Genomic DNA, 14,814 nt, shown 5'->3' on the forward strand with positions numbered 1-14,814 from the left:
CGCCCTACCGATAGCCCTCGCCAGCACCCAGCCGCAGGCAGATGCCAACAGCGCCGCGCGCACAGACGTTAATGTTAAAGACAAGGTTGTTGTCATTGTAAATATAGAGTACTTCATGTATTTCTATTATGTCTCTTTAGCTTAGTTAAGTCAAGTCTTGTGACTTTGGTTTATTTTTTTTAAGCATTATTAAAGGGGATCAAGCAAGCAAACAATTCTCTGTAATGGTGTCTCTCCCCTTCGACACCGTGTTACCTTTCTGTAATAGCTTTCATTAATGCAATCAAGTTTTCTCTCATTCTTATTCTCTTTTTCGTTCTCTCAATTGCATATGGAGGGGACCCCATTGGCGAATAGTAACTGCACGGACATCGATTACTTAGTCTTACGTCGTCCTTCCAAGGAATCTGAGGAAGGCGCCGCGTAACAAGAAGTTTGTCTGTCTTTCACATTCATGGGTTGGACCCACACTTATGGATTACACAAGGTATGTTGTTGTTATATACTCTCCAATTATACATTATTTTTCCTTTTCAATTGCGCTTTCATTAATTTACCCGTTTATCCTCAATGAAAGGTGGAAAAGACTCTTACACCTTGGAGTTTTCAGATAATGTTACCTAGGACGTGGCATAACCAAAACCTCTGGACACCCCCTCATTGATTTTCTTTTTCTTTTATGCATGAGGAAATTAGTTCATTCGGGTCACTTCATTCTCTCTCCGTATAATTTCTAGGAACTAAAACACTAAAAAGAAACAAAAGATGCAGGCTGTTATGAATTTCTTCATGAGGCTAGCTTTCTTTCTGATCCTCGTTTCTAAATTGAGCAATGGGTATTCGACAAACCACTTGCAGCCACAGAAGTTGGGTTTCTATCCTCCAACCTGTAACCGAATTGAGTGCCCAAATTATGACTTAATTCAATCTGGAAAAGACTATGAAATTCGTCTTTATAATTCATCCATGTGGATGTCTACTGCACCCATTGATGATATTAACCTTTATTCCGCCACCAGAACTGGTTTCCTCAGGTTAATATTATATTCCCTCTTTCTCCCACTAGTTCCCTTTTACATCAGTTATCTGTATCTATTGTTTTTTTTTTTTCAATTCCTTTCTATTTGTTGCATATTTGATAAGTTAGCTACACTGTGCAACACCAACTAAAGCATGTGTGTTTGCTTTCCAAGATTCCTCAAAAAAAAAAAAAAAAAAACAAGGGACTTAATTAAAGGTTTACTTACATCTCAATCAATTGAAAATAATCGACTATTAAAAGGAAAAAAAAAATTATGTCTTGCCAGGTTACATTGAAGCAGGTTGCTGCCAGTTACCAATTTACAATTATATTGCTAGTTATCTGTAACTGATTTGATTTATATGTACTGAAAATGCATAGTATTTAATCTAGATTGTTAAAGCAAATACCTGCCTTATTTTACAAGTTACTAATCTCCCTTTTTACGGTTAGTTATCGTGTTATTATTGAGTTGACTTGATAGTGTAAAAGTGATCTTTTCCACTGTCAGTATTTAGAAGTTATTTTATGTGAACTTAATCTTTATACTTAAGATGTTAGCCTATCCATTTGCAAAACATAAAAAACAGTTGTTGTAAACTTTGCCTTGGCAGGCTATTCGATTACATTCAAGGGAAGAACAGTTACCAGGAGAAAATAGAGATGACAGCTCCAGTTATCACTCAAGTAAAACCAAGTGATGGACCATTTTGTGCATCTTCATTTGTTGTGAGCTTCTACGTACCAAAGAAGAACCAACCAAATCCTCCTCCAGCTAAAGGCCTTCACGTCCAAATATGGAGCAATACTTATGTCGCCGTCAGGCAATTCGGCGGATTTGTAGCTGATGTTGATGTTGCAAAAGAAGCTGCTGCTTTGAGTGCTAGTATTGCTGACACTAAATGGGCAGCAGCCGTTGAAAAAAGCCATGCTGCAGATAACACTACGATGTATACAGTGGCGGGATACAACTCTCCTTTTGAGTTCAAGGACAGAGTTAATGAGATTTGGTTTACATTTGATTTGGACAAAGCATCTGCCATTTGATTCTGGACTCTTTAACATTTCAGGAGACATGAAACTATCTTATTTTCTTGGTTTGTATTACTATTAAACAACAGTTTTGTATGACCACAATGCTACATTATATAGATAGAAAATAAGATAGGTTGTACAATACAATTTGATTCTGAGGATTTAGTGGTTAAGATACCTCTTTCAAGACCTTTCAAAATAATCCAATATATATGGAAAAGGGCTTAGACCATATTGAGTTTATTGTATGCAGTTTTACCTTGCATTTCAGTAAGATGTTTCCCATAACCTCCTGGTCACATATCAACTACTCTTGACCACTTCATTGCAAAAAAACAAAAGAACTTGTTATTCTTTTTGGTTTCGGGGAGGGGGAGGCTGCAACTATGCAGATTATTTATCGCACAAGCGTGTTAAGAACTTGGATACTGCAAGCATATTTACAACTAAGAACTAAGAGCAATGACTACATGTTTTCTTGAACTGACAAATGATTGATGTGCTCCATTCAATAAAATATTGATTGGCAAAATAGAAGCACAACTTGTACCTAGCTAATTCGACATATAATGACTTGGAATTCCAAGAAATTAAACATTAGATGGATAGTAAGTTTGATGAGGTCCAAATCTAGGCTCACTACCATATTTTACATTTACACCAGTACTACTATCACTATGAAAACCTTCAGAAGGAGGAAGAGTGATCTGTCTTGGAACTCTAGCCCCGTGCACTCGATCAAGGCGTCCGGCAGCCACACTTGAATCCAAAACAGAACCCTTCCTTTCTGAAAAGAATCTGGTATGTGGTTTGCTACTCGAAAACATACTACACGCGACAGTTCTGTTAGAGGAACGATCTGATGCGCATAAGCTGTTGATGATTGAAGAGAATGGATCAGTAGCGCTTGCATCCGCATAATCAACAGTGCTAAAAGAGTCTCTGGTACTCTCAGTTGTAAATGACGCTTCATCTGAGCTTGTAAAGAGGGACCAGTCACTTGATGTAGCATCTGAAAATTCTGCGGTCATTGACTCCGTGTAAGTTCCCACAACCGGCGGTCTATTTCTATTGGCATTCCTTACGATTCCACCGGAGGTGCAATCAATGATGTTGCCGTTCAGTTCCGGCCTGTGATTCGTATAAGGATCCACACCAACAAAATGATGCTCTGCTTTAATCTGCTCTGGCCTAGAAATCTTTGTTGATTTTGGTGGGCAGTGCTTTAAAATCCCAGGAGCTTGTCTTCGGCTAATCCTTCTAGCTGGCCGTGGATATGATCTACAAAATTTTATACTATTTCAATAAAGGGATCTTTACCTCAGAAAGATTGTGTGGAAGCTAAATAAGATATAATGACAACAAAAACCAGCATCCAATGACAAATATGAATTGGCCAAATTGATCTCCAGAGTTAATTCCTACAGTGCCTTTCTAACGTCAAAGCTCTGCAGTGCTTTACCTCTTATAAAATAAGATATATGCTCCTTCCGACATCACCTGGCTCATGGATACAGGCTGGACCTGGTATCAGGATATGCAACTTGTGAGAAAAGTATGACAAGATACTAAAGTAAAGACAAGTAACAAGAACAAAAAGTCATAAAATCCACCATTTACACAGTTACCTACTAGCATTAATTCCTTAACAAGAAAATGGAATAAAAAGACATCAGCAAGCACAATTGAAACTTTAACATTCATCATTACTAGCATGGTTACCCAAAGTGCACAGTCAATCACCAAACTACTGTATATGGACTAAAATTCAGCTTTTCCATTATTGCAGGTAAAGCAGAGTGTCAAGAAACTAGAAAGGCAACTGGTGTATCGTGCATTACAAACAGGTCAACCAGAAGACCAAATAATCTGATAGCATGGATGTCCTCATCACAACACAGGTTATTCAAGAATAAACAAGGAGATATCTACTATTCCTCAAAAAACACTTAAATGCCTCTTTCTCCAATACCTTTTTGATAAGTAAAAACGATTTTTGATCTGAGATGTCTGAAATAGTGGTGCCTCTTGCTTTAATACCTATATTTCTCATGGCATGGCTGGCCAAGAAACATACAACTAACCATTGGAAATTCGATTATCGTTAACCATTGGGTCTGAATGACATGACCCATATGAAGGAAAAAGAAACACTTTCAAAGAGAGGAAAAAATATCATCAATCACATCCTGACTCCAATTAATGTGGACGCGCACAAGTTCCTCAGATATTTATTCGTATTCCATGCTAGCAACCTCCTACCAGTTCAATGAGACAGAATTTGCAGGCTTGCAAGATTAGTTTTGGAACGACAAAACTCTATTTTCCTCGCTATATTTCCCATCTCTTGCAACCAAGGAAAACAAAACATGGAAAACTAGTTCAAGTAAAAGAAAATGTGGAAACATGAAAAAGCAAAAGATTTCCAATTTTTTCCCACATAAACATTTCTTCTTTAATGATTGAAGAGTGAGATTAAATGGTTAACCATGTTGTAAGTGATTAAGTTCATTTTCATCGCCTATTGCGTATAATCTACACAAGTATCCTTTTTTTTCGGGCACAAGCATAATAAAAACATCTGAATCTCAGAAACTCAGGCTTCAAACTACCTCAGTATCATCAATCCTGAACCAATTGCCTTGTCGGTGTAGATCCTTCACGTAGGATATGTAATGCCCAGAAAATGATGCATTTAAGGTATCCAAGTGCACAACAACAGCATAAAGCATGTAAAGTGGAGGACTGTCATCTGTCCCAGTCATAAATGGTATCATATCCAGCATATCCGGAAAAGCGATGCACTTATTTATCTTCCCATAACTTCCTTCCTGATAATTATAGAAGAGAGGTTAAACAACAGCTGAGAATATAACATTTAAAATGGCAAAATATAGACTGTAGGACTTTTAAGTGCCCAGAACTTAAGGAAAGTTACATCATGACTGAAACTTTTTTTTGCCTTAATGAGACATAAACAGTAGTTCCGATGGTACTAGAAACCGGGCTTTTTGAATTAGAGGTATATAGGTAAAAGATTTGTTGGACATTTAGGACGGTGTCGCCATTGTCTTCCAATACTCTCAGATAACCAGCAAAAATCATAGAGGAAGTAACTAGTAGTGGAAACAGAGAACTACACTACTTCTTGGTTTAAAAGAAATGGAGCAACCTTCCTGATAAAAACAAATGCCTAATAAGTGACATCTGTAAAAAGCAGTACCTGAAATCTCTTCAAGACAATAGTCAAGATATTTGGAGCCTCCTGTATGCTCAACTGTTTTTGTGCACGAACATAACAACCGCACCTTTTAAGGAAATATGAGCAGAAAAGTCTTTTCAGTTTCAAGAAGTAAGATGCCTGTCCAATGGGTAAGCAATCTACATGTGGGATTTAGTAAAGCAAGTTCACATACCTTCCGCATCTATACATGTTTTCCCCATCAAGATCTTCGGGACTTGTAAACTGTGTCAATGCATCTTCAAGTGACTCAACCCAACCAAAGATCTCCAATGAGAGATCCATGATATTTTCATAGCACTCCGACTCGTGGTGGCATCTCAAACATTTGACCTGGCATCATAAGACATAAAGCTACTAGGTAAAATTACAAAAGAAAGCATAAAGTTCTTTCAATTTTCCAATTTGAAATAAGTCAACGAGACTAGAAATCTTAGACCTTAGATCTAAGTCGCCCTCCAAAAGTTTGTTGTATAAAGGTCGTTTCCTGCAATCTTGGATCGACAGCATTTTCTCCACCCAATGCCTCCAAGCATATAGATTGCATAGAAGCAACAAGAAGCCTGCACACATATAGAACAACTACTGAGACACAAAGAGGTAAAAAAGAAAAAATCAAGCTTCCACTAAAGTCATTAGAAAAAAAACACTTCATTATTACGTTTCCAAGAATTACAAAACAACATTTCTGCATAGGTATTTGTTTTCATCATTAAGATTGGACAAGAGAGACAAAAATGTAATTTCATACAGACCTTAAAAACTCATGAGCATCTTCCTGACTGCCATTGCCAATCTGACCATTAATGCTCCGCATATGCAAAAGAATCCTGCTTGGCGATAGAGGACCTCCACTTTCTCTTAACATCATCACATGTTGCTCAAGTTCACACATAAGGCACCAATCTCTCCTGCAGTCTGATGTACATGTAATAGATGAATTTTGCAATTCATTTAAAAAAGAAACAGAACGGAAGTAAAGGAGGTAAAAAGGGTGAAATTACAAGTTCTAGAGTGTGATCTGCGAAGTAGGTAGATTGTTAAAGGTTTTGTGAAGGTCAGACACTGCAAGACAGCATTGGCATAACAACTGCAAAATGAATGAACAACTGATGTAATTGACTTGCTAATGTTCAGGCAAAATTACCAATTGGACTAATTTCTGTTTAGGATGTATTCAATTTTTAAATAAACAACAAAATAAATTAGCATAAGGGTAAAGATGTCTGAAACATTACCTATTCCCGCAATTTATGATACCTCTAGGCAACAAAGTGAAGTCTTCATATTCAAATAACTTCACAAATTCTTCATAAGGAAACAGCATCTGTTCATTAGACGATTATTAATGGCTCATGTCAAAGCCCAAAACAAACCAATGACATCATGAATCAAGTGCAACTTAGATTTCTCAAGAACACCCAGCTAATCAGGCTTTATTGATAATCTATTAAAAGAGTTTCTCCGAACCTAGGTGATTCTCAATAAAAAAATTTAATTGTTAAAATTAGTCTATTGGATGAAAACTGACCTTTTGTTTCTTGTGTTTGTCAGCCCTGGATTCTACAGATTGATGTCTATCAACTTTTGATGATTTAACCAGACCAAACATTCTCATAATGCCCATGTTTGCAACCCCACTGCCTGCTTGTGGAGGGACAGCATCCTTTCTTCTAGCATTTTCTGCATTGTGAGGACTCAGTAAAATAAAAGAGCAACATGCAGCTATTAGCATATCATAATCGTCAAGGTAACATACTTGACTCGTCGATATTCTGGCTCTTCCCTTCCAAACCTGAACACATTTCTTCTCTTGATGTTTTTGGCGTTTTATTGGACTTTGCTCCTTGAGAATGTGATGCACTTTTAGCTCTACTGCTTCTCCGTGTTGAAGTCTTTCCAGAAGCGCAAGTCAATGGAATTGCCTGAGTGCTGGTAATGATGCCTTCTCGTATAAGACTTTCTTCATCAATCAACTCCTTCTGATTATTGCATGCACTCATTTCATGGCCTTCTAGATTCGATGAACTCGAAATGTGACGATGATTTCTTGAGATGTGTTCTCTCCGCTTTTGCAACATATGGCGTTCTCCCATTGTACTCACCAAATCAGCTTGTTCACTATTGAATCCATCCGCGATGCTATCATGTTCCAAAAACTTGGACTCACTCTCTCTTGACTGCAACAAAAGAGAACTCAGCTTAGGCAAATTAAGAAGCAAACAAAAACTTTTGCACTTTCTATTGGAAAAGAGATAACCTTCTGGTTCATAGAACGTTCTGTTGAAGAGGTAGCACATGAGGGGGAAGTAGTAACCCAAGATTGAGAGGCTAGCTCAGAACTCTCGGACATGGTTCCTTCCCCTCTTCTTAATATATCTCTGTTGCCTTTATGTAGTCTCTTGTCTACAGATCGTCTCCCAACTTTTGGAGCTACTGATGTATCCATTGCCATACTAACAGCAGTAGGGGCGAGTGATGTGATAATGGGTGTTTCGGAGACATCATCTGGAGGAGCTTTGCCAAGCCATGACTGATTAATGTTGCTGTCATTGTACTGCGCTTCAACACAGTTATCAAATGACACACATCCCGGGAATTCATCAGTCCACGCAGACTTAGAGAATGAGCTGTTGCAGTTGTTACCCAATTGATGACACTCTAGCTTGTGAACCTGTCTCCAGTGGAGAATCTGACACTTCCCTGAGCTGCACAATTTTCATCATAAGATAAGAAAACAGTTGGCTCACAAAATCTGATGAAACAATACAAAAAAAAAAAAAAACATAAGCATTAGATAAATTTTATTGTGCCAAGCCAAATGCTGCTAAGGATCAGCTTTTTTATGTCAAGAAAAATATATCACAGGTTTATGTGAACTATCATAATATTACAGCCTTATCTAATCCTTTTCTATTCACACCCAAAACTCAACCAAACGTCTTGCGACCATTTCCCCCCTTTACCTACTTGTTTCCTTACTGCTTCTTTCATTTTTGCTGAATCTCTCTTTAACGAGGGAGGAGGTTTGTGCTATTAATTCTTCCAAGATGGGTTGACTGCTCCTGACGTGGAAAATTTAGAAACAAGATAATATTATCTCTATCATAGGCGTCTTACACTCACTAGTTTAGTCGAGTCAAAGAGCTGATGTGTCTCAAGAACCTGTCCTCGTACCCAAGAGAGATTGTGTTTCCATGGAACATTCCAATACCTTAATAACAGAATACAAGAGGATGACTCAGTATCTTTAGAACTTGCAATAGATGTAGGCGTGGGCTTTTAATTTGGGGTAAGACTGCAGTCCTCCCTCTTATTTGTTTGGGACCAAAGGCACAAATGCTGAGGAAGTGGACAACGGAATGAGTTCATGAAGTAATTGAGAAAAGGATGCCCGTCAAAGAAAAGGCACTTTGGTAAGTTGGTCAGTTGACACTCATTAAGAAAACTACATCTGTAGCACCAATTTGTTACATCTCACTGTTCTAAGGTCCATCTCTACATTGATTGAATACAGTATTCAGAAGCTATGGAGTTCTAACAGGACATTTCCATCTCCCTTGTGCATTTTGTGGGTTCTCGTCTAAATGAAGGAATCATTTAAAAAATTCTTATATCTGCCATTGTGGATAAATGAAGAATAAATAACCTCATGGGTATACTATTTTCAGCTTGGGGCTGAGACCAAATATATAGCTATAAAGTTACAAGACAAGCCATTTCACCTATCCAAGACGAAAAAGAGAGAATTAAAAATAGATCGGAGAAGAGCCTGAGAGAGCTGAGATGGGCCATTTCACACTCTTAGACAAGAAAATAATCTTATTTTTGGTACGTCCTGCTTTCCACTGTTTACTAATTCTGTAGAAAACTTCACACAGTTAGAACACAAGTACACAAAGAGAACTTGGCCATACCAATATCGAACAGATTTGCATTGAGAGCACCGAGTTGTGGCTGGACTATGGCATCTTGCACACTGATGAATTACACTGCTTGGCAAAGGCACAAGAGGAGTAGGGATAATACTTACAGCAGGCACAATTTCCGACTTAAACGCTTCTTCAGCAGCCCGTTGAGCCAGCAAACCAACCCTCTCTTTCTTTTTGGCTGCCTCATTCCATTTGCCTAGAAGGATATAAGAAACCAGGGGAAGCACAACCAAGACCAAAAATAAAGCAGGAATGTCGGTTTCCCTTGGCTGAAGCATGTTCTCACCAGCAAATTCATGTCCAACTATCTTGCTAAACCTTTTGTAGCTAGCCTGATCTACCTAGCTACAAAAGCCCAAGTAAACCGGCAGCACATTTTTGCAATGTTCTTGTTAGATGATTCCAGCACCACATTATCTGTGAAATCAAGCAGGTGCTTATCATTGTAACCCAACTTGACTACGAAAAGCAAATAATCCAAATGTATAGCAACAAAAATGTAGCAACCTTGATTAACCCCATTTCCCTTTCAGGAAGAAGTATCGAACTTTCAATATTCTAGTAGCAGCAATCTTGCAAAATGATTCTTCATCTAATAAACCATGGAGAATAAAAGGGCAGCCCGGTGCACAAAGAACCCCGCGTTCATGCAGAGTCTGGGAAGGGCCGCACGCTAAGGGGTGTGATGTAGACAGCCTAACCTAATGCAAGAATTAGTGGCTGCTTCCACGGCTCGAACCCATGACCTATAGGTCACATGGAGACAACTTTACCGTTGCTCCACGGCTCCCCTTCTCGGAGAATAAATGACTACAACAAAATAAATACAACTATCCAAACATGCTTTTGCTGTAAAGCGAACTTCTCCCAGAACATTCGCAAAAATCTGTTTAAAAGCCGCCTTCTAATTTTGCTTATTTTTAATACATTCTTATATGGACCAGCTATGTGGAGGTTATTAGAGAGGTCACGCTAGAGCGTCACCTCGGGAAGCTATAAGATAATCACAATCACAGGCTATTTAAATGCATTTAGGTGTAGACAGCTTTACGCTTATCCATATCAGCTACACCTTTGAAACAAAAAATGCAGAAGTGCCCCGTGAAGAGAGGTTTATATAACCAAAAATGCCTCAACACCTTGACCTAATTTTTTCTTCCTGAGCTTGAAATTATATCGCATAAAACTCATGGTGTTTCTTCACCCTGATTGTGTATTCATCAAAACTTTAAGTTTTTCTTTTTCAGAATATACTCATGATTCAGAATCCAAGCAAAATCATGAGTTTCTTGGTGCTGATCACATATCTAAGATGCTCAAGTAGAGCAACAGGTACTCAGTTTTTAGGTATGAACGAAATCAAATAGCTCAAGTTCGTTTTACTTGTCATAACTTAAAAGATATCTGAGCTTCAGAACTAATGCAAAATCACTTAAGTTTCATGGTTGTGATCATGTAAATTTGACTATCATGACCAACTATGTTGTCTTTGGGACAGGAGGAAACATACTTAGTTTCCATTTCTCAACTTAGTATCCTAACGGGAAAACTAAAGTTCGCCATCAATATTGTGCTTGTCTCGCTAAAGCTTCTTTTGAATCAAATATTACAAATATGAGGCTTTGTTACAATCCCACTTATAAGATTATCTGACAGCCCAGTCGGGAATAATTTTCAGATTTCAAATTTTTACACATTAAATGAACTCCACATAACAATTACAAGAACAACCATGCCTCAGTCTCAAATAAGTTGGGGTCCGCTATATGAATCCTCACTGACCACGTTACTCTATTTAAGCTCATCTCATGCCAGTATTATGCAAATACAAGTAAGAAGTATTAGAAGTTCGAACTTCACAAAACAATTACACATAAACTGATAGAACATATAGCGCACTGAACAATTAAGAACTTTGCAATTTTGAAACAAAGTAAGCACTGTGAGATAAATGAAAAGGCAATTTTTTCTAGAAAAACAAAAGGCTAGCTATGTTAAACCCAAAGTTGATTAATCTTTGACCTATTAACATCATTTATCTATTAATCCATTCTCTCTTGCTACTATCCGAGCATCAAGCTAGCTTTTTCATATCAAACATCTCTCCAAAGATTTCATCCTTCTCTCCCGAACGTGCCATTCTCCTTACGTTACTCAACACAAGATATTCAAATGCAAGATGGAAGAGCCAATACACATTTCTAGCAAGTTCGAAGCATTGTTATTTTCAGCAAGTTTTTAGTTGATGAGTTTTGTTCATAACTACATTGGAAGCAAGCATAAACTAGTAAACTACAATTTCTCCCTCTTGAAAAACCTCCACAGCCCACCCCAACTTTCTCTCCCCTTTTCTCAATTTCCATTAACTTCAAAATGCATTTGTATATTTGCACTTGAATGTTCTATTTACTATTATGTTCAATTAACTTCAAGTTGATTAGGCTAGTAACATAAATTCTAGTAAGATGCACACAACCAGCTAGACAATAATAATGTGCATAATGAGGGGTCAGTAGGAGGGGGGTATGTACTTATCTTTGGATACAATATTATATCCGGGATTTTTGTCATAGCTCATGAAATAGGAATTATTTCAAACTAACCATACAAACTAGTCTTTCACTCAGACAATAAATGGCTAAATGACTCTTTTATTACAATCATTAAGACGATACACTATAAGTTCACAAATTTCAGCTACTTCCTCTATATGTCTACTAATATGTGCAAACAGCAACACCCAGAATGGAGACAAATTAGACAAGCAGAACCAAAGTAAACAACTTCTTAGCAGCTTAATTAGCTAATTTATACATAACATCCAAAAATAAGGGTAACAATCTAAATCAAGAAAGCGATTGCAAAAGATAAGTCACATTCTTTAGCAACCAATAACTCAAACTCCAAAGTTCAAACCTCAGCTCTTTCAAATTCATATTAGTACTAACATAAATGCTATGGTTAGAGAAACCCCAAAAGAGGGCATTCTGAAAATAAAATGTGCACATTTTCTCACTCCCAAAAAATCCAATCTTTCTCAACACCATGCCTTAAAAATCGAATCTTTAACTCATTTTCATTAACAAAAGTAAAACCCATATGAAAAAATGAGGATTTAGGTAAACAAACATAGGAAAACTATAAAAATCAAAGTAAGATTTGATTAGGTAACTCAAAAATACCTTTTTTTCTTTGAAGCATAAAATCTAAGGTAAAGATTTTGAAGACCAGTTTGACCAGTTGTCACTCTCTTGTTTGACCCTTGTAGTTGTAGGTGTCGGTCTTTTTCTTCTTCTTCCTCTACAAGTCTAAACCCAGCAAAAATACTTTGATTCCTTAGTTGGTAATAACATATACACAGACACACAGTAGCTCATGCTCTACATTTGCCTCGCTTCTGGCATTCTCACACTTTAAGTCTAGGGGAAAATTAATGTATAACCACTCATATCTAATTCTCGGTACGTTCGCACACGTGTCAGTCCACCAATGGCTGGGTTAGGAATTAGGTTGGACCCACGACCGATCTAGATGATCACAGCCGTTTAGAGGAAGTCAAAAATGAATGTAATCAAGAGGACAAAGAGGAACGAAAAAAGGGAACATTAACAAATGATGTTTTTTAATGTAGTTGTAGGGTTAAAAGAAAGAGTGGGGCCCAGTAGATGTGTTTGAGTTTCCAATAATGTAAAGAGGTGCCACGTGGACGGGTATGATTAGGCAATGAGATGGATGTTTGTAATATGGACTTGCGAATTTTCTTGTTATGAAGTGTTAGGCCATGTAAAAAAAGGGAAAGAAAACATACAAAGAGAATTCTGTTATGAAATATAACTCAAAGTAGCAATATGGAACAAGGAAATAAAAGCAATTTAGTAAAACATAAATAAGAAATGAGGATAGAGAGAAGGAAGAGATTTTTTTCTTTAATTGTGTGTACTTTTCTGTCTATTACAAGACTTTTATATAGGCATGAAAAGTGAAGAAAATATGTCATTGAATATGTCATTACGCATTTGACATGAAGATCATAGAGGAAAAGTAGATATCCACCATAACATGATATTTATCATAACAAATTCAACTTTTATATGCTTATAAAAAAATAGAGGAGAAAGCGAAATGAGATTAGGTTTCATTTTAGGATAGATAAAGACCAATTAAATTATAACAAAACAGGTTTAACTTTGGCCAAATACCTAATAGCCCTTAAAGTTATCAAAAATTGTCACTTAACCATTCAAACTTAGTTAATGGCCATTTTAACTAGGAGTGTTCAAAACCGAACCGAAATCGAAGCTTAATGGCTTATTGGTATCGGGTTAATGGTTTAACGGATCGGGAACATATTGAATTTTTTTTATTAACGGCTTATCGATTTGGGGATGGATTATTCAATTTTCTTAACGGATAATCCGTTAACATCTTAAGATATATATATATATATATATATATATATATATATATATATATATATATATATATATATTATTAGATCATATGTTGGTAGTCGTCAGCCCATGCTCTTTTAACGGGCAAGAGAAATCGAGTCCATTAAAACATAACACTAACACAAAACCTCTCTCTAGGGTTTTTATGGCTGCCTATAAATACATATCAAATCCTCTCTCTTCTATCTATCTCTACCTTAACATTCTCAATCTGAATTGGTGTTCCTTTCTCGTTATTTTTCTTCTTTCTTTTTAGTGTTGTGGAAGCCTAATATTGCAATTCTTTGATCGTATGCTATTGAAGAATGGATCAAGGGATCTATCATTAGACTATATGAAAACACTGCATATATATTTGTTCCTATATATATGTGTCTACCTTTAGCTCCGAATTATCCCTTCTGCTAAAGGGTTTTTCGGTGACAAGGCAGATACATTTTCACTTGTTTTAATTTCACATATTTGATTTTAATTTTTTATTTTCAAAATATCGAAACATTGGGGTATTTTTCGATTATGATGTATAAGGATGCTGAAGAAATCATTCAGATTCCCACTGATGTACATACAGTGATTGCTACAACCAGCTACTTCTGACTTCCTCATCATAATCGAATCCCTATTTTTCTTTTTATCTAATTATTTTTTTTATGGATTTTAATTGTCGAGTTTTTGATACGAAATGGTCGGTGATATTAAAAAGATATTTGCTACTCTTGATGGGGATTTACAAAAATTCCATCTGATGATTCCTTATCCACCAAGATCTCTGAGGCTTTCATTTTCCTATATTTTGTTTATATGAACTCGTTTGAAAATTCTTTTGCAATGTGTTTTTTCAGTTGTTTCAACTTTTCTTTTTTGTCAAAAAATGAATTTTATTTTTTCAAGGAAATTTGCGAACATTGAAAATTTTTTTAAAGGCTTTCTTAATTTCTTGGATATCAAAAGAAATTTATTGAATATCCTGTTGTGGTAGTCTGCAGTTGTTCTAGGTGGCTCTGAGCTTGCTCTTACTGATATTGGATGTTGTTGTGTTTATCTCTTTGATAGAATTTTAAGAATGGTTTTTGTGGTGTGTACTGTGTATGATTGGTGAAGAAACCATTTGCTTCCGTGTCATTGTAGCAATGT

The 14,814-nt window shown here is 36.6% G+C and overlaps 2 protein-coding genes and 2 non-coding genes across 4 annotated transcripts; 3 read left to right on the top strand and 1 right to left on the bottom strand.

The window, feature by feature from the left end:
- Nucleotides 1-668: 668 nt before the first annotated feature.
- LOC107782040 (uncharacterized) lies at nt 669-2,288 on the top strand. The gene is made up of 2 exons (XM_016602875.2): nt 669-1,034; nt 1,636-2,288. Exons 1-2 carry the CDS (start codon nt 766-768, stop codon nt 2,066-2,068), a joined length of 702 nt encoding a protein of 233 aa, XP_016458361.1. The 5' UTR covers nt 669-765; the 3' UTR covers nt 2,069-2,288.
- A 241-nt stretch (nt 2,289-2,529) lies between these two features.
- Nucleotides 2,530-12,833, bottom strand: LOC107782039 (ubiquitin carboxyl-terminal hydrolase 15). The gene is made up of 14 exons (XM_016602874.2): nt 12,412-12,833; nt 9,215-9,646; nt 7,558-8,005; nt 7,057-7,477; nt 6,829-6,980; nt 6,536-6,624; nt 6,302-6,387; nt 6,053-6,215; nt 5,737-5,860; nt 5,473-5,630; nt 5,280-5,364; nt 4,669-4,887; nt 3,519-3,580; nt 2,530-3,337 (listed from the first exon to the last, which is right to left on the bottom strand). The coding sequence occupies exons 2-14, from the start codon at nt 9,505-9,507 to the stop codon at nt 2,647-2,649; spliced, it is 2,991 nt and encodes a 996-aa protein (XP_016458360.2). The 5' UTR covers nt 9,508-9,646; nt 12,412-12,833; the 3' UTR covers nt 2,530-2,646.
- A 1,370-nt stretch (nt 12,834-14,203) lies between these two features.
- On the top strand, nt 14,204-14,282 carry LOC142165551 (small nucleolar RNA R12). Its single transcript, XR_012696212.1, has one exon. It is a non-coding gene; the product is annotated as a small nucleolar RNA R12 (small nucleolar RNA).
- An 82-nt stretch (nt 14,283-14,364) lies between these two features.
- Nucleotides 14,365-14,457, top strand: LOC142165636 (small nucleolar RNA SNORD24). The gene has a single exon (XR_012696293.1). It is a non-coding gene; the product is annotated as a small nucleolar RNA SNORD24 (small nucleolar RNA).
- Nucleotides 14,458-14,814: the final 357 nt, after the last annotated feature.

This window comes from Nicotiana tabacum, chromosome 10 (genome assembly GCF_000715075.1).
Source record: "Nicotiana tabacum cultivar K326 chromosome 10, ASM71507v2, whole genome shotgun sequence".
NCBI lineage: Eukaryota > Viridiplantae > Streptophyta > Magnoliopsida > Solanales > Solanaceae > Nicotiana > Nicotiana tabacum.

What these genes read in the sequence shown, in the direction of transcription:
- LOC107782040 (XM_016602875.2), top strand. Translation starts at nt 766, where the DNA reads ATGCAGGCTGTTATGAATTTCTTCATGAGGCTAGCTTTCTTTCTGATC. An exon ending in ACCAGAACTGGTTTCCTCAG is followed by an intron (nt 1,035 to 1,635) that starts GTTAATATTATA and finishes TTGCCTTGGCAG; the next exon opens with GCTATTCGATTACATTCAAG.
- LOC107782039 (XM_016602874.2), bottom strand. Translation starts at nt 9,507, where the DNA reads ATGCTTCAGCCAAGGGAAACCGACATTCCTGCTTTATTTTTGGTCTTG. An exon ending in CCAGAATATCGACGAGTCAA is followed by an intron (nt 6,981 to 7,056) that starts GTATGTTACCTT and finishes CTCACAATGCAG; the next exon opens with AAAATGCTAGAAGAAAGGAT. An exon ending in GAGGGCGACTTAGATCTAAG is followed by an intron (nt 5,631 to 5,736) that starts GTCTAAGATTTC and finishes TTATGATGCCAG; the next exon opens with GTCAAATGTTTGAGATGCCA.